Genomic DNA, 27,982 nt, shown 5'->3' with positions numbered 1-27,982 from the left:
AAATAATATACTTACACGGGCTGAAAATAAACAGAATTGCCAAAGTTTCCCTAGCTTTTTAACTATCTGCAGCCAAATGTGCATGTACAGCAGAGGCTAGACCCCTCATTACTAGGAACCCATCTTTATGCTAAGTGTCATGACTGCTAGCATTCTGTCAGTAAAACATAATCAGTAAAGGAGACAATCTGCTTCCAGCATGATCGCCATCATACTCACCTTTAGTCTCAATAGGAAACCCAATGTGTTTCAGTCCAATGCAAACACAAAAAGGCAAAATATCTCGCCCGGGAGAACATAAGTTTTTTGCAGAAGTGAAACTCCCTCTCATGCAAATTATAGGTTGGCTTAGACTTTACAAGACTATAATATCTCTTGGGTAACTGGAATTGGCTCTGGCACACAGCTAGACATGTTGAAAAGTAATGGAGGCATCCAGTTAAATGTCAATGCAGCATATGAATCCCAACTTCCTTCATCACTGGCTTTGGGCCAGCTTTGGAAAAATGGAAGGCACTGATGAGAAGAAAGCTTAAGCCGGGACCAGAGTCAGCAGCATCCGGCAACTACAAAGAGACGTTAGAGGTCCTGGCACTGTGAAGAGGCATGCCAGTGAGTGTAGCCTCCGAAAGTATTGCATTGTGAGCGCCTCAATTTGAGAGGGAGGGGAAAACCTAACTTAGATAGCAGTTCTAAAGTCAGAACATGCTCCAAAGTAGCAGAAGAGTGCTTCTTGCACTTTGCGTTATTCATCTTGATGGGACGAAGAGAGCGGTCTGGCTTTCTCATAGGACAGCACTAGGAAAACGAGTCTGGGGAGGGGTTTCGGATTTGGAAAGGGATCATGACTTCCACATAAAACAGCATCCCTCTCTTATAGGACTCTCTGGCTGCCTCTAAGCACAATGCTGACATAAGACAGTGTTACGAGATTTGCCAAAACACTAAAGAAAATCACAGCACATAGGTCCATAACATGGCTTGAAACATGAGATGTTCCCATCCAAAAAATAGGGAAATTATATTAAATTCATTTAAGAAAGATAACAGAACTCAGTGGCTCTAGGTTTTGCATCTATGGAGATATGGAAAAAAGAAACTTCAGCAAGGGCATGACTGATGAAGCAGATGAACCTACTCCCCCAACTTAGGAGAGGGAAGGTAACTGAACAGAATCCTGATCAGGCCCCACTGAGAATTCTTAGTAACGGAAGGGATAAAATACTAGAAGTAATGAATGGAAAAGAGGACCTCTTCGCTCTACAGCAGCAGTACATAATTAACAGTTAGACAGACCAGAAACACTTGCAGGCACTTAAAAGAAATAGAGGACACTGACGCAGGATGATGCGAAGAAATAACTTGCTATCAACATTATCATTTAAAATAGGTGGACAATAAGGCCATTAAACTACTGGTGTGGATAAATAAAGGAGAAGGGGCTAGACATCTAATTGTTGTAATAGTTGTGAATGGCAAAATTATAAATTAGGACAATGGCTAAGGAATTTGCAAATTTCTTCCAACTGTTGCACTGTACTAGATGGCAGGGGGGGGGGGGGGGGGGGGGGAGCAGTCAGATTTGGTGGACTCTGTCAAAAATCTGCTGATACCCGCCACAGGTGGATGTTTATGACAGAAGTTAGAGGAAGCCCATACTTCAGAAGAAATTACAGAAGCAAAATAGAAAAAAAACAGCTGAGGCGTGGTAGGCCCCTGTGCCCAATGTGGTTTCACACAGAATGTTTTAAGCACTTATCAAGTAAAACAATGCCTTGGTTTCTCAGTATGTGGAATAAGGCAAGGGCGGCATGGTGCCTGATAGTGGAACTCCATGTAGCCACAATTGCTCTCATGCATAAGCCCAGGAGACCAACCGATTAATGGTCCTTTGACTGACCAATATCACTATCAAACTTAGCAAAAATTCTGGTCAACCAACTTTATCGAGTTCAGGACATAATACAAGCGGAACATTTTCATGTTTGAGCGGTACACAGGACAATTTGAGATTACCTGGATGCTTGCTCATGGCTGAGGGAACTTGCTGTGATTCTTTCAACGCCAAGAAGGGCTTGGACTCCTCCTGACGAGTATTTTCAGGAAAATGGGATTTAACCCAATTTTCATGTCATAGATTTGGCTACTGTATTCTCAAACATTGGCGAGAGTAAAGGTAAATTGGAAGATGTCCTCAATATTCCTCGATAAGCCTGACTGAGAGAAGGACGAGGCAGGGCTGCCTCGTCTGCTTTCCTACCCCAACTCACCCTAGAAACACTGGCATAATGGCTGCTGATAACAGGACTACTTTGGGATTACGGGTGGGTTTATCAGATATCCCCTTTTATAGATTATAATATACTGTTATATCTGGCAGACCTCAAGACTTCCTGTAAGGAAATGCCTCCTTGGCATGGTTACCCCCTGAATTTTGCCTTTTGCTGATGCCAAGTTATGATTTGAAAGTGTGCTGAGGCCTGCTAACCAGGCCCCAGCACCAGTGTTCTTTCCCTAACCTGTATCTTTGTTTCCACAACTGGCACACCCTGGCATCCAGGTAAGTCCCTTGTAACTGGTACCCCTGGTACTAAGGGCCCTGATGCCAGGGAAGGTCTCAAAGGGCTGCAGCATGTCTTATGCCACCCTGGAGACCCCTCACTCAGCACAGACACACTGCTTGCCAGCTTGTGTGTGCTGATGGGGAGAAAATGACTAAGTCGACATGGCACTCCCCTCAGGGTGCCATGCCAACCTCACACTGCCTATAGGTATAGATAAGTCACCCCTCTAGCAGGCCTTACAGCCCTAAGGCAGGGTGCACTATACCATAGGTAAGGGCATAAGTGCATGAGCACTATGCCCCTACAGTGTCTAAGCAAAACCTTAGACATTGTAAGTGCAGGGTAGCCATAAGAGTATATGGTCTGGGAGTGTGTCATACACGAACTCCACAGCACCATAATGGCTACAATGAAAACTGGGAAGTTTGGTATCAAACTTCTCAGCACAATAAATGCACACTGATGCCAGTGTACATTTTATTGTGAAATACACCCCAGTGGGCATCTCAGAGATGCCCCCTGAAACCATACCCGACTACCAGTGTGGGCTGACTAGTTTTAGCAGCCTGCCACACACCAGACATGTTGCTGGCCACATGGGGAGAGTGCCTTTGTCACTCTGTGGCTAGTAACAAAGCCTGTACTGGGTGGAGGTGCTTCTCACCTCCCCCTGCAGGAACTGTAACACCTGGCGGTGAGCCTCAAAGGCTCACCCCCTTTGTTACAGCACCACAGGGCACTCCAGCTAGTGAAGATGCCCGCCCCCTCCGGCCACGGCCCCACTTTTGGCGGCAAGGCTGAGGAGTCACTGGCCAGTCAGGACAGCCCCTAAGGTGTCCTGAGCTGAGGTGACTCTGACTTTTAGAAATCCTCCATCTTGCAGATGGAGGATTCCCCCAATAGGATTAGGGATGTGCCCCCCTCCCCTCAGGGAGGAGGCACAAAGAGGGTGTAGCCACCCTCAGGGCTAGTAGCCATTGGCTACTAACCCCCCAGACCTAAACACACCCCTAAATTGAGTATTTAGGGGCTCCCAGAACCCAGCAAGATAGATTCCTGCAACCTAAGACGAAGGACTGCTGAGCTGAAAGACCTGCAGAGAAGACGGAGACACCAACTGCTTTGGCCCCAGCTCTACCGGCTCTACAGGCCTGTCTCCCCACTTCAAAAGAACTGCTACAGCGACACGTTCCACAGGGTCCAGCGACCTCTGAAGCCTCAGAGGACTACCCTGCATCTAAAAGGACCAAGAACTCCCGAGGACAGCGGCTCTGCTCCAAAGAAGAAACATCTTTGCAACAAAGAAGCAACTTTGAAAGAACACACGTTTCCCGCTGGAAGTGTGAGACTTTGCACTCTGCACCCGACGCCCCTGGCTCGACTTGTGGAGAACCAACACTACAGGGAGGACTCCCCGGCGACTGCGAGCCCGTGAGTAGCCAGAGTTAACCCCCCCTGAACCCACACAGCGACGCCTGCAGAGGGAATCCAGAGGCTCCCCCAGACCGCGACTGCCTGCTTCAAAGACCCGACGCCTGGTAAGGACACTGCACCCGCAGCCCCCAAGACCTGAAGGATCCGACCTCCAGTGCAGGAGCGACCCCCAGGTGGCCCTCTCCCTTACCCAGGTGGTGGCTACCCAGAGGAGCCCCCCCTTGCCTGCATCGCTGAAGAGACCCCTAGGTCTCCCATTGAACTACATTGCAAACCTGACACCTGTTTGCACACTGCACCAGGCCGCCCCCGTGCCGCTGAGGGTGTACTTTTTTGTGCTGACTTGTGTCCCCCCCCGGTGCCCTACAAAACCCCCCTGGTCTGCCCTCCGAAGACGCGGGTACTTACCTGCTGGCAGACTGGAACCGGGGCACCCCCTTCTCCATTGAAGCCTATGCGTTTTGGGCACCACTTTGACCTCTGCACCTGACCGGCCCTGAGCTGCTGGTGTGGTAACTTTGGGGTTGCACTGAACCCTCAACGGTGGGCTACCTGGGACCCAACTTTGAACCCTGTAGGTGGTTTACTTACCTACAAAACTAACAAACACTTACCTCCCCCAGGAACTGTTGAAAATTGCAGTGTCCAGTTTTAAAATAGCTTATTGCCATTTGTGTGAAAACTGTATATGCTATTTTGCTAATTCAAAGTTCCTAAAGTTCCTAAGTGAAATACCTTTCATTTAAAGTATTGTTTGTAAATCTTGAACCTGTGGTTCTTAAAATAAACTAAGAAAATATATTTTTCTATATAAAAACCTATTGGCCTGGAATTGTCTTTGAGTGTGTGTTCCTCATTTATTGCCTGTGTGTGTACAACAAATGCTTAACACTACCCTCTGATAAGCCTACTGCTCGACCACACTACCACAAAATAGAGCATTAGAATTCTCTTTCTGCCACTATCTTACCTCTAAGGGGAAGCCTTGGACTCTGTGCATGCTATTTCTTACTTTGAAATAGTACATACAGAGCCAACTTCCTACACTTCCATAACAACGGTGTTTGAGGTGATGAAAATATTCGATAGCTACTCTGGATTCAGGATTAACTGTAACAAGTCCAGTTTGTTACCACTGTACTTGGGAGCCAGCGAGAACGTGATTTGTTTACTCCAGATATGTGAGGGGTGCTTTAGGTGTTTAGGTACATTTGTCACAGAGCATGTGCCTAAATATTTGGTCAAAAACGGTCCTACTACAATTTGAAGGAGACATACATCATTGAAGGACGCTCTTACGTACACTGCTGGGAACAACAACATTAAATAAAATGTTTACCTTTAACAAATGTTTATATAAATTAAAAAATTGGAGGTATTCTGTACCGAAGGAATACTTCTGTAAAACAGATAAATCTGTAAGAGGTCTGTTGTGGAATGGAGAGGTAGCACACACTGCTCTTATCACCTTATATCTGAAAATCTACAAAGAGGTCATAGCATTAGAAGCTATTCATAAGTGCTACTGGGCATTTCAAGTATTAATCTTGAACAGGTGGACTTTCCAGCTATGACACAGAGTTTCAATTTCATAACTTTACAAGAGCGCTAAGATGGCACATGCCTGATGGGGTATGGTCAAAGAGAGACATTTTTCCATACTATATTGTATTGTCCTCAGATAAGGAACTTCTCGAATAGGGTTGAGGCACAATTGGCATTATGACAAACTTCAAGGACGATGTAAATGCAAGGGTGGTGGTGTAGGCAGTCTGGGAGGGCAATTTCCCTTCGAAAGATATACTTTTTTTGTGAAACATGGAAGCTAGACAAGGTATCAGGTTATGCAGTATCCCCAGGTGCTTTACTAGAATCACAGTGACATATTTTAGACTGCTGTATGCTAGATGAAATAGCTTTATACTCAAGCAGAGGCTTCCCCCAAAAGTCTGAAAAGTTGTGTGGACAACTAAAGACATACTGCTACATGATACTGTGTACAGCAAAGAAGCTTATTTGATGTATTACGTCCCTCTAACTTATCAGAGTTCCTACAAGATAACTATGACAATGATGGTCAATACAAGGCAGATGGAGGTGAATACAGATATTATATCTGACCAAGTTAGTTTATTTTTCTGTGGTAAATAATAAAATGATTCTCAAACTAAAATGCCTTGCCATGATTTGTCCACAACTATAGTACTACAAATAACACCAATGAAGTTGTTTAACAGCTTCAGAAATAGGCTAAGCATGTCAGGATTTTTTCTACTACTAAACAACATTCAGAAGCACAATTATTTAAAGGTCATGTTGTAAGCTATATAAGATGAAATAGAGGGACATATATATATATATATATTTCTCGTCCAAGTTCATCTCTGCTGCACGCATGTCATAGCGGGTGCTCCAGCTGTGTAGACAAAAACTACAATAATGTGTGTGTGTGTGTGTGTGTGTGTGTGTGTGTGTGTGTGTGTATATATATATATATATACACACACATATACACACACACACATATACATACACACACACACACATATACATACATACACACATTGTTTTTTTTTTTTTTTAAATCAGGAAAAAATAACACTCAGGCAGACGCGTTTCAGCAACAGCCTTTCTCAATGCCTTGAGCCACCCATTACACATTTTAAAGATACATCAGCTGCCACGTATCAAATAACACCAAAAACTGACTAATTCATTTACCCTGCTATTTCATTTGTGAAAACGGGTGCCATCTTAACACTGTGCATACATTGATATTTATCATTCATTGCAAAAAGAATAATAGGATAATTAAATGCAAAAATAAAATCCATGTATCTAACTACATAAAATATATAACAGCATGATTTTCTCCCCCACTTGATATCTTTATTGGTGCCCCATTAAAACCAATCGCAGCAGTTTCATTATGAAAAAATAATAGTAAATCAATTATCACGATTCTTGAACATTTAGTCACACACTCCAAATAAGACCTCGTATGGGCATTCAATTCTGTTTCTAAATATTTCACAATTAATTTCAAGTAGATAACTGTAGCCATGTGCCTGCTTTGATTGGCCAACTTATGTGGAGTGTGCTTACCTTAATTTTAATGAGGCAAAGGAATCTCTTGTGATTGCATCATTTTAATTCAGAAAACTCGAAGCCCTGAATGGATTGCAATCTTTTTCTTATCCTATATGTGTCCACAGTTCTTCATCTTTGTTGAGCCCCACAGGTGCCAGTGTTTGCAATTTAATTATAGAGTGTGACTCAAGTTGCCTCAATTTTCAAATTCTATCTCCACCTCACTCATCCCTGCTCACCAGATTAATGCAAAAGAAGTTGAATAAAAGGCCTTCTCCCTGATGGTTTTCATTGAAATACCTTGCCACAGGGTAAGAGGATACCCCAGATGCTACAACAGACGTCTTCCCGGAGGCGGTAATGCAACATCTCAGTTTTATTATTGTTTCACAATGAAACCGCTGCGATTGGGTTAAATGTTGATGAAACTTTAAAATGCGTAATGACAGCTCAGCGTCTGAAGGCATTGACAAAAGGCTGTTGCTAAAACACGTCTGCCTGAGTGTTATTTTTTCCTGATTTAAAAGTGGCCGAATAAAGAAGAACATTACTAGATTTCCCCCTATCTCCCCTCCCCCACCACCCTGGGCCCAGCCGTGTAGACAAAAGAAGGGAGGGGGGAGGGGGGGAGGGGGTCGCACGGGCCTCCTCCCGGAGCATTTAATGGCCCTGGGGAGACTATACCTCACGGCTGGCTCCACCTTTATCCCAGGTTGCCCTCCCCGGGAGACAACAGTTTCCCTGCCCTCACTGCAGCGGGCTGGGAAATGAAAATGTCACTTACCCAGTGTACATCTGTTCGTGGCATCAGTCGCTGAAGATTCAGATGTTGTGCATAGCCCGCCATCTGGTGTTGGGTCGGAGTGTTACAAGTTGTTTTTCTTCGAAGAAGTCTTTCGAGTCACGGGACCGAGGGACTCCTCCTCTTTGTCTCCATTGCGCATGGGCGTCGACTCCATCTTCGATTGTTTTCCCCGCAGAGGGTGAGGTAGGAGTTGTTTGTTAGTAATAGTGCCCATGCAATGGAGTGAATAAGTATGTACCTATTTAAGATTTAATATATTTACAAATGTACAAAGTTGAGGCTAACTTCCAAACAGCTACAGGCTCCCGGGGAGGTGGGTGGGCACATGTAAATCTTCAGCGACTGATGCCACGAACAGATGTACACTGGGTAAGTGACATTTTCAGTTCGACGGCATCTGTCGCTGTAGATACACATGTTGTGCATAGACTAGTAAGCAGTTATCTCCCCAAAAGCGGTGGCTCAGCCTGTAGGAGCGGAAGTAGTCTGAAATAAGGTTCTTAGTACGGCTTGGCCTACTGTGGCTTGTTGTGCTGATAGCACGTCTACACAGTAGTGCTTGGTAAATGTGTGAGGCGTAGACCATGTGGCTGCCTTACATATTTCGTGCATTGGAATATTCCCTAGGAAGGCCATGGTAGCGCCTTTCTTTCTGGTTGAGTGTGCCCTTGGTGTAATGGGCAGTTGTCTTTTTGCTTTAAGGTAGCAGATTTGGATGCACTTAACTATCCATCTGGCTATACCCGGTTTCGATATTGGGTTTCCTGCGTGAGGTTTTTGAAATGCAATAAACAGTTGTTTAGTTTTTCTGATGTGTTTAGTTCTGTCGATGTAGTACATAAGTGCTCTTTTGACGTCTAATGTATGTAGTGCCCTTTCAGCTATGGAATCTGGCTGTGGGAAGAACACTGGTAGCTCTACCGTTTGATTTAGGTGGAACGGTGAAATAACCTTTGGCAAAAATTTAGGATTGGTCCTTAGGACTACTTTATTTTTGTGTAGTTGGATAAAAGGTTCTTGTATTGTAAACGCCTGAATTTCACTTACTCTTCTTAGAGATGTGATGGCGATGAGAAATGCAACTTTCCAGGTTAGGAATTGTATTTCGCAAGAGTGCATAGGTTCAAAGGGTGGACCCATGAGTCTTGTTAAGACGATGTTGAGGTTCCATGAAGGAACGGGTGGTGTCCTTGGTGGTATAATTCTTTTGAGTCCTTCCATAAACGCTTTAATGACAGGTATCCTAAATAGTGAAGTTGAATGGGTAATCTGCAGGTATGCCGATATTGCTGCTAGGTGTATTTTAATGGAAGAGAAGGCCAGGTTCGATTTTTGTAAGTGTAGTAAGTAACCCACTACATCTTTTGGAGATGCGTGTAATGGTTGAATTTGATTATGATGGCAGTAGCAAACAAACCTTTTCCATTTGCTTGCATAGCAGTGTCTAGTGGATGGTCTTCTAGCTTGCTTTATGACGTCCATACATTCTTGTGTGAGGTTTAAGTGTCCGAATTCTAGGATTTCAGGAGCCAGATTGCTAGATTCAGCGATGCTGGGTTTGGATGCCTGATCTGTTGTTTGTGTTGTGTTAACAGATCTGGCCTGTTGGGCAACTTGACGTGGGGTACTACTGATAGGTCTAGCAGTGTTGTGTACCATGGTTGCCTTGCCCATGTTGGTGCTATCAGTATGAGTTTGAGTTTGTTTTGACTCAATTTGTTTACCAGATATGGAAGGAGAGGGAGAGGGGGAAAAGCGTACGCAAATATCCCTGACCAGTTCATCCATAGGGCATTGCCTTGAGACTGCCTGTGTGGGTATCTGGATGCGAAGTTTTGGCATTTTGCGTTCTCCTTTGTTGCAAATAAGTCTATTTGAGGTGTTCCCCAACATTTGAAGTAAGTGTTTAGAATTTGGGGGTGAATTTCCCGCTCGTGGACCTGTTGGTGATCGAGAGACATTGTCTGCAAGTTGATTATGGATCCCTGGAATAAACTGTGCTATTAGGCGAATGTGGTTGTGAATTGCCCATTGCCATATTTTTTGTGCCAGAAGGCACAGCTGTGTCGAGTGTGTCCCCCCCCTGTTTGTTTAGATAATACATTGTTGTCATGTTGTCCGTTTTGACAAGAATGTATTTGTGAGTTATGATTGGTTGAAATGCTTTTAATGCTTGGAAAACTGCTAGTAGTTCGAGGTGATTTATATGCAGCTTTCTTTGATGTACGTCCCATTGTCCTTGTATGCTGTGTTGATTGAGGTGTGCTCCCCACCCTGTCATGGAAGCATCTGTTGTTATCACGTATTGTGGCACTGGGTCTTGGAAAGGCCGCCCTTTGTTTAAATTTATATTGTTCCACCATAGAAGCGAGAGGTATGTTAGGCGGTCTATCAACACCAGATCTAGAAGCTGACCCTGTGCTTGTGACCATTGTGATGCTAGGCACTGTTGTAAGGGCCGCATGTGCAACCTTGCGTTTGGGACAATGGCTATGCATGAGGACATCATGCCTAGGAGTTGTAATATCATCCTCGCCTGTATTCTTTGTGTTGGATACATGCGTTGTATAAGTTTTTGGAAATTTTGAACCCTTTGTGGACTTGGAGTGGCCATTCCCCTTGTTGTATCTATTGTCGCTCCTAGGTATTGTTGTACCTTGCACAGCAGAATGTGTGATTTCGCATAGTTGATGGTGAAACCGAGTTTGTAGAGGGTTTGTATGACCTGATCTGTGTGGTGTGAGCACCTTGTCAGTGAGTCGGTCTTGATTAGCCAGTCGTCTAGATACAGGAATACGTGTATTTGCTGCCTTCTGATGTGTGCAGCCACTACTGCTAGGCACTTTGTGAAGACTCTTGGTGCAGTTGTTAAACCGAACGGCAATACTTTGAATTGGTAATGTATTCCTTTGAATACGAACCGTAGGAATTTCCTGTGCGACGGATGTATTGGTATGTGGAAATATGCGTCCTTGAGATCTAAGGTTGTCATGTAATCTTGTTGCTTTAGCAATGGTAACACTTCCTGTAGCGTGACCATGTGAAAGTGTTCTGATTTGATGTATGTGTTTAGTGTTCTGAGGTCTAGGATTGGTCTCAGTGTTTTGTCCTTCTTTGGTATTAGAAAGTACAGTGAGTAAACCCCTGCATTCTTTTGTGTTTTTGGTACCAGTTCTATTGCGTTCTTTTGCAGTAAAGCTTGGACTTCTATTTCTAGGAGGTCTGAATTGTCCTCCTCTGTATTGGCCCCGAAAGCCTCCCCTTTGGTACTGTCCCTGGTAGGTGGACGGTGTTGCATGTGAGGTGCTGGCTTGTGTGTTTTGACCCCGAAACCCCCCTCTAAAGGTTGTTTTGCGGAAGGTGCTGAAAGTGCCTCTGCTCTGCGGGGAGTAGAGTGCGCCCATGGCTTTTTCAGTGTCCGTGTCCTTTTTTAGTTTCTCGATTGCAGGGTCTACTTCAGGGCCGAACAATTGTTTCTCATTGAATGGCATATTGAACACTGCCTGCTGTATCTCTGGTTTAAACCCAGAGGTTCGTAGCCACGCGTGCCTTCTTATAGTTACTGCCGTATTAACTGTTCTTGCCGCTGTGTCCGCTGCATCCATGGAGGAGCGTATCTGGTTATTAGAAATGTTCTGTCCCTCCTCAACCACCTGTTTCGCCCTCTTTTGTAGATCTTTGGGTAGATGCTCAATAAGGTGTTGCATCTCGTCCCAGTGGGCTCTATCATAGTGCGCTAGGAGCGCCTGAGAGTTAGCGATGCGCCACTGGTTTGCAGCTTGTACTGCGACCCTCTTACCAGCTGCATCGAACTTGCGGCTCTCTTTATCAGGGGGTGGTGCATCGCCTGATGTGTGAGAGTTGGCTCTCTTGCGAGCTGCTCCCACCACGACCGAATCTGGTTGCAGTTGTGAGGTGATGAAAGCAGGATCTGTTGGAGGTGCTTTATATTTCTTTTCCACCCCTGGTGTTATTGCCCTACTCTTGACTGGCTCTTTCAATATTTCCTTTGCGTGCCTAAGCATTCCTGGGAGCATAGGCAGGCTTTGGTAGGAGCTATGGGTGGAGGAGAGGGTGTTGAACAGGAAGTCATCTTCCACAGGTTCCGAGTGCAAGGACACGTTGTGGAACTCTGCTGCCCTAGCCACCACTTGTGAATATGCTGTGCTGTCCTCTGGTGGTGAGGGCTTTGTAGGATACGCCTCTGGACTGTTGTCTGACACTGGTGCGTCGTATAAGTCCCAGGCGTCTTGGTCATCTTGGCTCATGGTGGTGTGAGCCGGGGAATGTGACGGAGTTTGTGCTGGTGAAATGTGTGTTACAGGTGGAGGAGAGGGTGGCGGAGTTACCTTTTTCACCAGCTTTGTTTGTGGTGCTTGTTCTTGCTGAAATTCAAGTCTCCTTTTTCTTCTAATAGGGGGAAGGGTGCTTATCTTTCCTGTTCCACTCTGTATAAAAATCCGTCTTTGAGTATGGTCCACCCCGGTGGATTGTAACTCTTCCTCGAATGTGTGCCTTTTCATTTGAGTGGACATTGATTGCTCCTCTGAATAGGAACCGGTAGTTGGCTCGGTTGCGGGTCGTTTCGGCACCGAAACTATGTTTGCGCTCTTTTTCGGCTCCGAGGCCACCTTTCTCTTTTTCTGAGTCGAGCCCTCTCGGTGTCGATCCTCCTCGGTGCCGCTGTCTCTGCGTCGAGCAGCTTCGGCTCCGCTATCTCGGCGTCGATCTTTGTCGACAGCACTATCTCGGTCCCGAGATGGCTGGGTGCCTGTGTCTCGACCGGAGTCGGACGATCTCTGCACTTTTTCGGCCTTTTTCGGTGCCGATGGTCGGTCACTGATTTAATGGGTTGAGCCATGGCCTGACGGCAGTGGCGTCCCCTGGGCCTTGTCACTTTTCTTGTGTGTTATTTTCGACGTCTTACTCACTGTTTCATGTTCGTCGAATTCGTCCGAGTCCGTTTCATGGATCGAGAAAGCTCCTTCTTGTTCCTCGAACTCTCGGTGTCCTGTCGGCGTGGACGCCATCTGCAGTCTTCTGGCTCGACGGTCACGGAGTGTCTTTCGGGACCGGAATGCATGACAGGCTTCGCAAGTTTCTTCTCTGTGCTCGGGCGACAGCCACAGGTTACAGACCGAATGTTGGTCTGTATATGGGTATTTGTTGTGGCATTTAGGACAGAATCGGAACGGGGTCCGTTCCATCAGCCTCGATGTTACACGCGGTCGGGCCGACCAGGCCCCGAAGGGGGATCGAAAATACCCCGAAGGGTTTCTGGAACTCTTCCCGATTCGGTGTCGATCCTATCTGATCCCGATACCGTTCGAAACAATACCGACGTATTTTCCGAAGTTCTAACTGTTTTTCCGTCCAGAAACACAGAGCGAAAAGGAACACGTCCGAACCCGATGGCAGAAAAAAAACAATCGAAGATGGAGTCGACGCCCATGCGCAATGGAGACAAAGAGGAGGAGTCCCTCGGTCCCGTGACTCGAAAGACTTCTTCGAAGAAAAACAACTTGTAACACTCCGACCCAACACCAGATGGCGGGCTATGCACAACATGTGTATCTACAGCGACAGATGCCATCGAACCCTGTGTTTCCTCAAGCTTGGCTGGAGTAATGTTAAAGCTCCTGCCAAGCGAGAGCAAACACTAAGTCCGCTCCCAGCAGGTGGGCGCATCAAAAATACTCCTGCTTGCTGGGAGTGGTCTTTTCATCTGTTTCACTGCCCGCATTGAAGTGGACATGGAAACAGAGGAAAAACTTGCTCCTGCCCACAGGGAGCAGCTGTGTGCCCCCACCTTCTTAATATGGCTGAGCCCCAGGGATGAGGTCCCTGGGACCAAATACAGCCCAGGGAGGGGAGCTGCATACCCCCCATCCCCTAAAAAAATAAGGTGGGCCCCAGAGGATGGGGTCCCCAGAGCTAAATTCACACCAGGGAGAGGGGCCTACGTGTCCCAACTCCTGGGTTGGTTGGCTGCCTTTGGGGGCTTAACTCCCCAAACCAAAGGTACCTCAAGCCCTAAGATAACTATAACTTGCACCCTCGCATTGCACTGCTAATTACCCACGTATTACATCATTAATGACCTCTACTACGATATCACTGATATTGTCACTGCAACCCTTACAGTGAAATTATTGATGAGAAAACTGCATGGCAGGGCGTGAATTATAGTTACCTTGGGCAGGAGTTATAGTTTCTGGAGATAAGTAACTAGAACCGCTGGCTTTCTATGGTTTTGTGTGTGGAAAACATGAACCTCATTAAATAAAACATCTTTGTAACCCTTGTTTTTTTTGCCAGTGAACTTGTAAGTTTTAAAATTCTATTTCCTAACTATAACGTCCCTGTAACCTTTGGGTTTTTTGTCAGTGAAAAAAAAAAACACACACACACTACTGTCAATGTCATTGACTTACTAAGCACTATCTTCAATTCACTCTCATGATACCACCAGAAAGGAGTAGGATATCACAAGAGAAATACAGGAAACGAGCACTATACACTATATCCTATTTATAAGTGAGTCAGCATATACATTAGACAGTATTTATGAAAAATAAAGTTTGGACCCCCAATATCTGCAAGGACCTTGGCAAGAAAAACATACAGATTCACCAAAGCATAATATAGGAAGGCTTTGGACAGATGATGGTTGTTATAGCGTGGTCATACAAGTTGCTTCTCTATTTCAAGTGCCCTAACTAATTTTTGCCCAAGCACCTGGACTAGAATATTGCATGTGGTTAAATTCAGATTCTGTGTTTAGTTAGGGTGAAATCTATTCAGCAGTTGAAAGAGAAAACAGAGATATATTGTCAGCTGTAAATTTAAAAAAATCCCTTTGGCTGGGGACATTTTCTCCAGTTGCCATTTATCAATCTGTAAAGGACTCTCCCAATTTGCAAATAGCACCCCTCCACCCCCCAACCACAGGCAGGGCTGGGCACCAAAGATGTGTACAGTACCTTTTTCACTGAAAATATGTTCAAAGTAAGATGCTGAGGTAGTAAGACAGCTTGCCTTGCTGGTAAATTGACTGCCAATGACATTCAGTTAATCACCTCTCGGGGTTCACAAACCTTATTCTGAAAAATACAATTGGAGATGCATGTAATGTGGAGGCAAGACTAACACATCCATGCCAGAGTAGGGAACAGGACACTCCATGGAGGTGTATTAAATACCATTCCTTCATTCCTGTCAAATAAATATATATATATATATATATATATATATATATATATATATATATATATATATATATTTTTATGTTATGCAGGATTCATGAATCGCTTCATCATGATTAACAAACGAAGCATAAAATGTTCGTGGCTAGATGTACACATTATTAAAAACACACAGAGGTCCTATAGAAGGTCAAAGAAAATTTTAGAAAACTACACTGGTTGCTGGAAGCAGCAAAGATCAAATTCAAGGCACGGGGTCCAGCCCTTATAGCAACATAAGACAGCCTTCCTAACTATCTGAAATCCAGTTTACACAGCAAAATAAAAAAAACTTTATTTAGTGGCTGTGAGATTACGCTGGTTGACCTGGGGTATGTTGCTCTTAGGCTGGAGAACATACCAACTCTGGAAAACCCTTAAGAAATTCATTAAGGAGACAGAGGCTTTCAGTGTACTAAAGTAAAGTGAGTGCCTGTCATCTTTCTTTGTCATACTTTGTTTCTTATAGGTCAGTGGTTCTCGAACTGTGGTCCGGGGACCCCTGGGGGTCCGCAAAGTCTCCTCAGGGGTCCGCAACTGCTTAGAAAATTAAATAATATTAACAGATAAGGTCCCTAGCTATCAGTAATGACTCAGTGGGCGGCCCGCAGATTCCAAAAATGATTCAGTGGGTGTCCCCGGGTTTCACTAATGAAAAAGTGGGGGTCCACAGAAGTTTATAAGTGTAATGAGCATGGGTGTTCTTAAGTGAGTGGGCGCAGGGCAGACTCAAATACCCTGAGGACAGAGCCCACTACACGTGGCTAAAGGCTGTACTTTGATGGCACTGTGGGAGGCTGGCTGGCGGCACAGGTTGGCCAAAGGCCATTTTCTGCACCTGAGGCCCTCTCATCAAATGAACAGGTGGCACTAGAGGTCACACCTGTGACCCAAAACCAAACAAACGTGTAGGTATTCGAGGCAACATATTCAAACATATAACTAAGCAAATTAAATAGCTGAAAAAAAAACTTTACATTTATGGAAATATAAATGTCTACTAAGGTCAGTTACTAATCAATATCAGACAAAAAAAATAACATCCCTATTTAAAAAATCATTTACTTGCATACTAGGGTTCTGATTACAGACCTAAAATGCACTGAAATTCAACAGTTACAACTATATAAGAAACCATGATTTCCCTGTGTTCTGCTAATGACCACAAAGATTACAATAAAAATGACACCTTCCATAGCATCATGGCTGTAGCAACACCTTCTTTCTTTGCAGAAGATGAAAGGCAGTTCACTCACATATATTGCATACAGTCATAAACGTTAAAGACTGTTTAAAGCTACTGTGTCACTGCCAACGTCCAAATGGCATTAACAATTGGTCAAAGGTTCATTAATAAACTGCCAGTAACTTAAACTATTGAATGTATGGGTTAGCTTAGAATTGGCATGCACAAAAAGGCAAGTGGTGAGTGAAGATAGTTGAATGCAGGCGGACAATTTTATAAATGGTACTGAATTACTTTTTAAAGTGACAGCTTAGTCCAGCACTTCACCAACATTTTTGTTAAGTAACTGCACCCCCCATCAACCAAAAAGGTAATGTGCCACCTAAGATAACAGTTCTTAAAAAGGGGCAAATAAATACAATGCATCAGCAGGTACTGGCTCACAGATTGGACATCCCTGCTTTAACCCATGTCAAGAAGTACTGACCTCGAGACTGCTGTTTCTCTGGATGTTGTCTTTCATCTCACACATTTTGGAAAAGGGATTAAAAGTTGCACTTCTGCAGCTGGCCAAGCACTGATCCTTGTGCAAGTTACCTGATTCTTTGCTGCTTGTTCCTTCAAGACGCACAAAAGCTTCCACCTGTGCCCGGTGCTTGTTGACATTTAGGACGCCCTGAAAACAAAATGTAAGCACAATAATAAAATTACATGAACAGACGACCAGAATAGAAAGCAAGGTACCCATTTTATACAGGACTGCTCCTGCACCACTGACTTCTTAACTAAGTTCTGAATTTATTTTATTTATTATACTTTGTTTAAGAGGAGACTGGGCCTGTGGTCTAGGGTGGGTGCCCAGTCACAAAGCAGGGAAATGTGTTGGTTTTCTGACCCAGTTCAGATCTATTTTCCTCTAATGCAGGTGGGAAAAGCAAAAGGAACTCTGCCAAGCAGTGAAACAAAAACAAATCATAAAATACATTTTTATTGCAGCTTAACTTTTCTATTGGATATTTGTGTGTGATGCATCTTGGTTGCAAGTTCTTTTTGCGCACCTTGACAGCAGAATATGAAACAGCAAAACAACGAGGGACGGCAACAAAGGGACGGCTCACACGCAATCCCCTCTACATCCTCTTCCTCCTCTCATTCATATACTTCTCACTAGTTATGTTTGGACCTCTGAGACAGGCGTCCCAATTTTCTTGTGGCAGTACCTGAGTCGACATACTGCATTTTTTCTAAAATGTTATTTTGTCGACAAACGTATAGAGCACAGTCTGTTCTCAATATCTCTCTGCAGGCCAAACTGTCTAAAGGTTTCCACTTCCAATACAGACTGGCATCTAAGCTCCTGTGGTGATATGTTTTGTGTTAGGTATTCTGGTCTGCCAATAGGCTAAGGGGCATTGTCTTATTCACTGAGCTGTGAATGAATTTGGCCAGAGAGCGTTATTGGTTGCTTAAGCATCTCTTATGATGGTAACATGCCTAATTATCAGTAGTAGCCCGAGTGTGGGTTCGCAGGCTACCTAGCATGTATAGCCAGTGTTTGTAGTTAGGCTGCTGTATGAAATGGATGTTTGTAGGATGTTTGTCTAATGCACCATGTTGCACTTGGTGGATATGCATAGTTGGCCAGTGCAATACATAGCAAAGTGACAGCTTCTCATGTGACTAACGTGTGCTCCGTTGAATACATGTGGGGTATTTTGTCTAATCTGTCCATCAGGTTTTACTTAGGGAGACATTTTATACATTCTTCTTTTTTTTCTTTTTTTTTTTTTTTTACAGTTTTGCTGATTGGCATTTCAAATAGTATATATCTGTTCATTCATTTTGCCAGAACTTAATACTCTGGGTTCTACATCACATTGCTAACAGCCTGTCGGTACCCATTACGTACTTCACAAAGCCACAGTCCCAGGATATCCTATATCTTATTCACTCCTTGGCATACAAAATCATACTGGCAAAGTCTGAAGCCTTCTCAGGTTCTCAGTTGCATATTTGCGACATAGGGAGCTGGTAATCACCCCAAATAACTTTGCAGGCATGCATGCCTGTCCTTCCTAAGTGTGTAAGCCAAAAATGAGAGAGAAAGAAACAGAACAGTATAACTAGTTGCCCAGAAACTTGCCCAGAATTCCAGAGAACATGTGCGCGGTGGACAGTTGCCCATGCCGGCCCCCGAGTACCAAGGGCAAGGATTCAGATAGGGGTAATGCGGAAGGGGGCCAAGAAGGGGCAGACCAAGGGGGAGGTCCCACCCACGATGCAGACCGACAGCGGTCAGGTCGGCACTAGCTGACGTTCATCCCCGAGCCAATCGGAGTCAGGCCCTACCCGTGACATCGTCCAGTGCTTCCCATGCGTCCACCACCTCCGCCCACAAGGGGGCGATCGGTCGGCACCTCAGTCCCCTCATCTCCTCTCTCTGCAGTACTCTCTCCTCTGCCCTTGCCCAATGAGTAACGTCTGCCATCTATATGGCCAGCCGGGGTCTGTACTTGTTTTTCCAGGCCATTGCCACTCTCCTGCGCAGTAGTACTAATGCCAAGTCTGCAAATCTATTCCCCAATTTTAATTAAGGGTTTGTCAAAAAGGCCCAACAAGCATACCGCTGGCACATCATCGAGTTGTCTATGTAAAACTGTGTTGAGACAGGCAATCACCTTTTCCCAGTAGGGCCTTAGCGTTGGACAGTCCCAGGTCCTATGGCAAAGGTCCACATCAGCCAACCACTATCGAGGGCATGCTCCTGTCGTCACCCCACAGATCAGGTTAATTCTGTGCGGGGTGAGATAAGTTTATACAGTATAAGTATGTTCACAGGACCTATTTCGCGTATTACGTGAAATTCTTATGTGCAGAGGCTAGAACCATATGCCATTCGGCATCTGTCATGGTTCTGCCTATATCAACATCCCATTTGAGTCGCAGTCCGTCTAGTGGTCTCTCAATCATCCCATTTAATGCCTTATACATCCAAGTGACCAGGTGTGAACCTCCACCCACAACCAGCTTAGTCTGAAGGGCTGCCGCCGCGGGTAGTTCACCACTACCGGCTCCCCATAGTTCATTCAGGGCCCGTGCTACAACCTCATAAGTCAGGAATTGGCCGGCAGGCAGACCCTTTTGGTCTGCTAGGTCCCCGAAGGTGATTAGCATCCCTCCGTAATAGCAGTCACCCAATGTAGTGATCCCTGCCTCTGTCCAGTATTTGAGTTATCTGGAGGTGAAGGCGGACCCAGTCGCACCACGTGGGAGTCCCACAAGGGGTGGCGCAGGTGCATAGGGATTAGTTGTGTCTGTTCTCCGAAGGGCTCTATGCCACGCTGCTAGAGCTGTGGATACCAATATGTTCAGTCTGGGCAGCACAGATTTCCCCCTGAGCAGTTGTGCTATGAATTCCTCCCCTTTTCCAGCTTCACCATCCAGCATTGTCTCTGTTAAGTCTAGCCCATTTAGCCACCGCACCAGCCATTGTAATTGAGCCGACAGGTAGTTTAGTTCAAAGTCTGGGGCTCCAAGTCCCCCCCTCTCAGGCGGCAGATGAAGAGTCCCCAGTGCCACCCGGTGGCGTCCCCCGTCCCATATCGGTTCGCACTGTAGATAGTCTAGTGTCCAAAACCATGACACCGGAACAATTAGCGCCAAGTTGTCGAAATAGTAAAGGACTCTAGGGTGCATCCCCATCTTGTTAAGTGTGATCCAGGCCATAACTGGTAGTTTTAAGAGCGCCAGAAAGCTACCGCTCTTTTCAGAGCCCGGTATGCTTTCCCTAGTTTGCCCTCCCGGAGGTCCCTTCTATTATGATAAATCTGGATTCCCAGATATCTAAACGTTCCGGGAGCCCATTGTACATCCACCAGGCACGAGAGCTGTGGTGCCACTCCCTCAATCATTGGGAATACATACATCTTTTGTCTGTTAAGCCGTAAGCCCGAGTATTTACCGAAATCCTCCAGAGTCTGGAGCACCTGTGGGAGCACAACGCTCCCATCCCGCACATAAATAAGGAGGTCATCTGCGCACAGTGAGATGATGTGTGGGATCCCCCCTCTAATCACACCCCACTCCCGTCCCCTAGTCCGGAAATTCTCTGCCAGTGGCTCTATGGCCAAGGCAAGGAGTAGGGGTGAGAGTGGGCAGCCCTGTCTGGTCCCCCTATAGACTTCATAGCTGGCAGATATCGTGCGTCCGGTTTTGATCCTGGCTGTAGGGTGGGTATAGAGCAAGTTTACCCATCTCCCCCACTCCGGTCCCAGGCCCATGAGTTGCAACACTGTCTCCAGGAAGTCTCAACATATCGTGTCAAAGGCATTTTCCAGATCTACGGACACTATCATAGCTGTGGGGTAATGTGGGTGTTTCTCATCATAAAGCAGCGTGTAGAGCCACCGTAAATTACTGGATGTGTTTCGCGTAGGGATGAGGTCCCTCATATGTGGGAGTAGCCGGTTTGCCAGCACTTTGCTGAGTATCTTGAAGTCGGTGTTCAACATTGAGAGTGGGCGGTAATCAGCAACCGTCGCCCGGTCCCGCCTCCCCTTGGGTAGGGGGATCACTAACGCCTCCCTAGCAGAGTGAGGTAATTCCCTCTTCTCATAGGCCTCCATGTACATCTCCACCGGTCGTGGCAGCAGTACTCCCACGAACCTTTGATAGAATTCAGGGGGGAGACCTCGAGTCCCAGGGGTTTTACCCGCCGCCAGGTCTTTTATAGCAATCTGCACCTCTTGCGCCGTCACCGGTGCCCCGAATTGTTCACTGTCCAATGCTGGCAGCATTCGCAATTGTAGTCCACCCAAGTAGGTATGCAGCGTACCCCTCCACTGCCGGCAGCGGTGCGCTATATAGGGACATGTAGTAAGATCTAAACTCATCATTAATGTGTGTTGGTGCATGCAGTATAGTCCCGTCCTGGGTCATCAGGTGAGTGATTGGTGCTCCCCTGCTTTCCTGTTTTATCAGCCAAGCCAGTAGCCTCCCCACTCTCCCCTACTCTGCGTGGATTCTGTTAGTGTGTATTTTATGTTCGTCGCAACTACGGCACTCTAGCGCCTCATTATGTGCTTCCCGTGCTACTGAGAGCAGTCGAGGTGCCTCCAGGTTAGCACCCATCTCCAACTCCCATCTACGTAGGGTTGCCTCTATGCGAAGGACTTCAGCCTTCTGTTCCCTTCTGATTCCCACGGTTTGACCCAGGCAATGGCCCTGGATCACCACCTTCAGAGATTCCCATTCCACCCTCCGATCTCAGTCGTCGTCCATACAAGCGGCCTTCTACTAATACGTACCGGCCCTCTCTGTCTGTAACTACAAAGACTGGCTCAAATGGCACTCCCGCACTTACCCAGAACAGCGCTCCCCGCGCATATGAAGAGTATGTGGTGGCAAACAGTTGCCCCCGCCAACGTTTATGGAGGCGATCAGCCTCCACCTTAGTGAGGTGAGACTCCTGTAACACAGCAATGTGGAGTCCCCTTCTCTTCATGTATGTCAGGATACTATGGCGCTTTGACACGTTACCCATCCCCCGAATGTTCCAAGACATCAATTTAAGAATAGTTGCAGCATGCATCAGGATATTAGTGTGTCACTCGCCCCGGGACCCCTGCCACCCCCCACATCCCAACCCCACACGTCAATCTCTGCCCTGGGCATCACCAACAGCAATAATAGTAACCGGGTTAATCAATCCCCAATTCCCCATCCCCGGGGCAGAACGGCAAAGGGCGAACGCCCAAACCTCTATTAACAGTCTGAAACTAGCCATCGTCTTCACCCCGCTGGAGTAGTCCAGGGGCTCGCCCTATAATGTCGCTATGGCACTGGTCATCCGTGACTTCCAGACCGTCCCAAACTCGCACTATGGGCGCCGCTCCCGTATAGGAAATTCTATGTAATGGTGGAAGGTGGCAGTGGATAAATATTGTCTTCAGCTGTCTGAGGTGTCACGTGCAGTAGATCACCAAGAGGGTCCACAACCGACTCATGATCCGATGAGTCCTCTGTCTCACCAGCATCCGTGTGACTTATTTTGTCCTTATCAGGTGTGGGCGACTCCGCCAGAGATGCAGCCGCCTGAATCGCCGTCCGTTTACCCTGACTGGCTTGCGTTATCGTTGGCCTGAGCACTCCGTCCCTGTAAGGCTGACCACCGGAGTGGCGTCTCTTTTTCCGGCGTCTAGCTGGGGGAGGGGCTTGCGCAGGTTCTGGTTATCTTTTCCAGTTCTGTACGTTTCAAGCCAGGACCATGCCTCCTCTGGGCTCAGGCAGAAATGGGTGTGACCATCCCACATTATTTTCAGTTTTGAGGGAAACAGCAGAGCATATGAAATTCCTTCAGTCCTAAGGGCCTTCTTCACTTCGGTATAGGACGCCCTTTTGGCCTACACTGCTGCTGTAGAGTCTCGGTACATACTGACCCTGCTGTTCTCCACGTCAAAGGGGCCTTCTTCACACGCTCTCTGAATAGCAAGTCCTGATCCTTATAATGGAGCAGCTTGGCCAAAACAAGTCTGGAGGGGTCTTCCTGGCGCGGGGGAGGCCTAGTCGGGACCCTGTGCGCCCTCTCCAGGGCAAAGAACGGCGCAAATTGTTGGGGGCCCATAAGCCCTTTCATCGGGGGTTCCAGGTAGGCCACCATATCCCTGCCCTCCACTCCTTCTGGTAGTCCTACAATCTGGACGTTATTTCACCGACTGCGGCCCTCCGCGTCTTCAGCCCTACGTTCCAGTCTCTGCACTCTGTCTGCAAGGTGGGCGAGTTGGGTTTGCTGCGCCCGATGTGATGTGCCCATTTCATTCAACTCTACCTCTGCATTGTCCACTCTTTCTACCAGCTTCTGGTGGTCAGTTCTTAGAAGGCCCAGTTCCGCCAACACCTTCCCTATTTCTTGTTGGAGGGTGTTCATAGAGACCTCAATTGCCTCCAAAATCTTTTGTAAGGTGTCTTGCACCGGGGGTGGCTGGAGTGCTTTCTGTGGGGTCGTTGTTTTGGCCCTTGGCTAGGTTTCTGGGCTAGCCGCCCACGATTCTTACAGTTTAGGGTGCTGCTTCCCCATTAGGCTTGCTCGGTTGCAGTAGTCGGGCTCAGACCTTGGGGGGGGGGGGGGGGGGAGAGAGGGGTTTGCCACCAATGTTGGCCCCCTCTCCTCTGCATGGGGCCCTCAGCGTCCCGGCAGGTCCCCCAAAGCGCAGGGCCGCCGGCGACCCGAGCTGCTCCCCCGGGTGTCACCTCAACAGGCGCCAGGCATTTTTGTCAGACTCCAAGAGGTTTAACAATTGTTTGGTCCACCCTTATCAGGTTGTCCGCGCCACACCCGAGCTCCAATGTCTATCACGGGGAGTTCCGAATCCCGCTGTGGCGGTGTCCATTCCATCCTCCGCTACCCTCTTCTCGGAGGCTAGGGTCCTCGTCCAGTTGGTTCACGGCAGACCAGCCCTACAGTGCTCAGCCTTGCTGCGTCGCCTGCGCCCAGGGAAAGAATTCTGAACGGGACAGATATTGGGGTTTGTGTCAGCCACACTTGTTGTAAAATAGTAATCCATAATGATTTTTTAATCTTCATTTACCACACACCAGGGACATGAAAAAAGTGCAAATGTCTTGTTGAGCATCAAATGACATAAAGGAAATTAGCAATGGACATCAAAAGAAAAGAAACAAGTGGAAGAGAGAGGAGTGTGTACGCACATTATAGTAATCTCAGCAGCTACATCAAAGATTATACAATAGATTGTAGAAAGTGGTAGTAATGCACTTTGTACAAGAAACCCCGTTCATTGGAAGCTGTGAAGATAAGTGGGCACTTCATTTCTAAAGAACGCAGTCTTTGAGGGCTATGTCGAAGGCACGCTAAGCTGGAACATCTTTTACACAAACACAGTGGGCATTCCACAGACAGCTGCAAAAAGACGTGGAATCATCTTCCTTTGCATCTTCTATGTTTCCTGCAAATATATACAACCAGTTGGAACTGTTACTGGCCACATATTCTATATGCTATGCAGAGTACGCAGCAGAAGATATTTAGACCAATGTAATTTAGAGGAATGGGCTCTTTGGATCTATTCCTTTGGAACAGATGGAAATGTTCTGGTGGTTCACTTTGAAGGCCAATCTCAAAGTGAAGTGGAAAACGTTCATCCATTCTATGGTACCTGTTTAACGGCCCATTCTACAAGGGCAAAGCAGCAATCATGGCTTTCCTGATGCCAAACCTATCTTGTAAACATGTGGGACAGCCATTTGAGGACCTTTTCACTCTATTCGGATTCTTCTACCTTGGACTTTTGCCCCAGGCCTGATGCTTCTTTCAGTCAGCTAGACGGACACCAAGAGCGCATCCTTAATTCTTGGGCACATCCTCCCAGGTTGCAATAGCTGCATTTAATCCCACTTATAAACAAGCATTTGCAATGCAATGGGCCACACATTTGCTTGAGTTAGAGCTATAGCGTTATAAACTCCTAACTGGGCTTTTCTTGCCGCATAAATTGAAAATGAAAAGTAAAACAGTTGACATAAGCGAGCCGATTCAAAGCGTCACAGCCACCATGAGCATGAGCACAAAGAAGAGACACAAAAGAAAAAAGAAGTTCTCTCAAAGTCAAACGTATCAGCAAAAGTGCAATTATCCATGTAATAGGGTCGATGGCCAAGGCGGTTACAAAACTGCCCCAAGGAGAGACAAACGTAAAACATTTCGCAATGATAACAAAGGATTTTTGAAAGGCAAGCCCATTAACGAGTGATGGCCATGGTTAAAAGCCCACAGAGAGAGTACAACACATCAGAGCGCTTGCGCGCTCAACTAAAAAAATTACTTATCTAAAATAAAGAGATAAAACAACAGTCTCTCTCATTTTTCTTACGGGTGATTCACATTTACTAGCCCTGTATGTTTGATGTAAATTGTGTAATTTATTCCCAGGCTAGTGTACAGAGACTCTCCCCTTAGAATGCACAGATGGATTGTAATTGTGTGGTAGAAGACTCACAACTGTTGCATCCATCAAATATTTTTCTATTCAGCTTGATCAATCATTGTTTTTTCACTTTTCTGACATCAGAACCTGAATGAGTTCTTACATGCCCAGGTGGATTATTCTAACCAATGTTGATTTGAGATCACTCACCTGTATATATCTCCCAGACTTGATGCCAGCTTCCAGCACTTGCAAGGGAAGATGCTCGGGATATTCTTTCCCATGGGTGTCCTGAGTCTCGCTTTCCCGCCCTTGCTTTGCCTGGCTGATGGAATCATAAAGTTCTTGAGCAGACAGCAAATCTGGTAGGAAATTCTCCAAATAACTCTGGCGGTAATGACAGAAACAGAGTTCATTTAGTCTAAGTATGAGACAGTTATTCCCACACAGGCCTTAAACTAACAAACTGAATATGATACATTCTAAAGGTGCCCATGCTTGAATATTTCAGTTCTAGCATAATGGACCCATCACTTTGAGCTACTTTATGGGACACTCTTTAATTTCAGAGTGTTCATTCGGTTGGGGGGACGGGAGGGTGGTCTTAGAAGCCTTGCTGCCCCAATTACTATGGCTACGACAATTACCCCAGCATACCTATTCATAGTTGGACTTTCACTAATGGTGATATAAAAATGTCTTGTTTTTTGGCATATGCACAGTGAGTACCAAACACCAGAATGTACACATTCAGCTGGACTCATCAATTGTAATATACAATACAAAAACAATATCCCAAATGGGCAGTGTTGGAAATGAAAGGTGTATCCCTAGATTTTTGCCTGGATTGTTTCTGCAAGTTGGTAACCAGTGGTCATGTGACTGTGCCCCCCCTTTCATATGATGAAATTGGCATATCCCTAATTGACATTTTTACCTTATCTCTTAAGTCCCTAGTATATGGTGTTTATAGTGTACCCAGGGTCTGTATGTTAAATCTCACAAGTGAGTTGCAGCACTCATTATGCCACCCATTCCACTAACAATGCAACCATTTCTTCAGACCTGCTACCAGTAGTCTGTTATACAAGTTTAAAGTACAAATTCAACACGTCAAAATAACCCCTTTTGAGGTGCCTAAAACTCTCTTTTTAAATATTTATAAAAGTTACCCCTAAGTAGGCCTTACCGCTTATTCGAGTTTTAACACAAAATCAGGCCTAACATGCACAACTAGGAGCCTTCTACATCAAATTATATGTCACGCCAGTAATTATTATGTATTTTGATCTCTAGGTTTTGGGGGATTAGACCTGCTCAAATTGACCTAGGATACATTTCCTGTGATGTTTACTGCACCCTGTAGTTACTCAGAGGAAAAAAAAACTCTGCAGGGCTAGTAATTTAACCCAAATATTGGAGTTGAGGTCTAAGTAGGATCTACAGAGCTACAGCTGGCATGGAGGAGGCCAACTACAAAGGGTTAGAAGTCCTTACCTGTCTGTACTTTCTATGCACTGTTGTACACGGTTTGCAAAAAAACCTTTTTTCCAGGTTTGTGCGGAGGCATAGTGGTCCTCAATGAGACCAATATGTCACAGCCTCATCAAACTATGCCTACCAAGATTTTCATCAAAGTCAAATGCTAGAATATCCATGAACAGTCAACAGAGGATTGCTCCCTTTTCCCAAAAACCTTTCACACAGTGTTAACTTCTATCTGGTGCAATCACAGGCAAGATGCTGGTTAACTTTCAGCTCCTTGATACTAATGTCTTACTTTGAGCGAAATGACAAACACGCCTCCTGTTTCACTCCCGTATTGCTGGATGGCCTCCTCATCTTCAGTTACCATAACAATCGGTATCTGCTCCACACAGTGATGGTAGTACCATGCTGATGCATTGTAGATGCACCTGCAACAGCAGACTGAGTTCAGAACAGAACCAAAGCATAACATATTCTTTCCAATACACTAATGGTCAAACAAGAAGTTGCAAAGATAGAAAGAGCAATGTACCATTTCATCTGTACCCTCCAAAACCTAAACATTGAATATTAATTTACCTATTAAGCTACAATTTGTTCCTTCTCTTCACATCCTTCCCCACTTCCACCCCAAACAAGACTGAGAATACTCAATCTCGCGATAAACAAAATACAGTTCAGTGCTGTATAGCAGAAAAATTTCAACAGAATATACAGAGGCTGTGGATAACAGGAGAAACAAAAGGGGAGGGGTTCTACAACTCTCTGTACACAATTTGGCACACAAAACCCCACTGGAATGAATAGGTGGTCTGGGGATTAACACTCATCAAGGCAACATTCATAGATAACATACCTTTTTGAGTTTATGGGAAGACCTCATTTTTAAGGACAAAAACATAATCACTGAGCCTTGCACTGGAAGTGTAAGCAAATACCTAGAGAAAAATCCCACAGTACCTGGTCTGCCATTTTTCTGTAGGTTCATTTTTCTCTCTGGGGAGGTAGGAGTACCTCTGAAATTCATTGGCGAACAGAATACAGTCATGCCGGGGATCCCTCAGCAGGTTCCGAAGTTTGTTGTACTGTCTGTAGGAAAGTGGAAGAAGGCATAACATACTTAGCGCAGTGATTCCTCCTAAACCGGAAACCCGCACATAACTACCCTTCCATCAGATTAATGAATCATCCTTTGTATAGAGGAGGGAACAGTGGCACTTTTACATAAC

General features: G+C 45.7%; 1 protein-coding gene across 2 annotated transcripts in view; it reads right to left on the bottom strand.

Annotated features, from left to right (window-relative positions):
- Positions 1-27,982, bottom strand: part of DIS3L (DIS3 like exosome 3'-5' exoribonuclease) — a 342,741-nt gene that overhangs the window by 263,449 nt on the left and 51,310 nt on the right. For both annotated transcript variants that reach the window (XR_011201373.1, XM_069222896.1), the window contains exons 3-6: positions 27,714-27,842; positions 27,046-27,181; positions 25,476-25,652; positions 16,921-16,999 (exon numbers count right to left, since the gene is read on the bottom strand). Coding sequence is in view for 1 of the 2 variants with exons in the window: in XM_069222896.1 (XP_069078997.1) it covers positions 16,921-16,999; positions 25,476-25,652; positions 27,046-27,181; positions 27,714-27,842 (521 nt within the window). In the remaining variant the exon portion in view is untranslated. The remainder of the gene's footprint in view (positions 1-16,920; positions 17,000-25,475; positions 25,653-27,045; positions 27,182-27,713; positions 27,843-27,982) is intronic.

The sequence above is a fragment of the Pleurodeles waltl genome, chromosome 3_1, assembly GCF_031143425.1.
Source record: "Pleurodeles waltl isolate 20211129_DDA chromosome 3_1, aPleWal1.hap1.20221129, whole genome shotgun sequence".
NCBI classification, from domain to species: domain Eukaryota; kingdom Metazoa; phylum Chordata; class Amphibia; order Caudata; family Salamandridae; genus Pleurodeles; species Pleurodeles waltl.
Note: the sequence above shows the minus strand (reverse complement) of the source record. Positions and strands in the feature narration are given on the sequence as shown.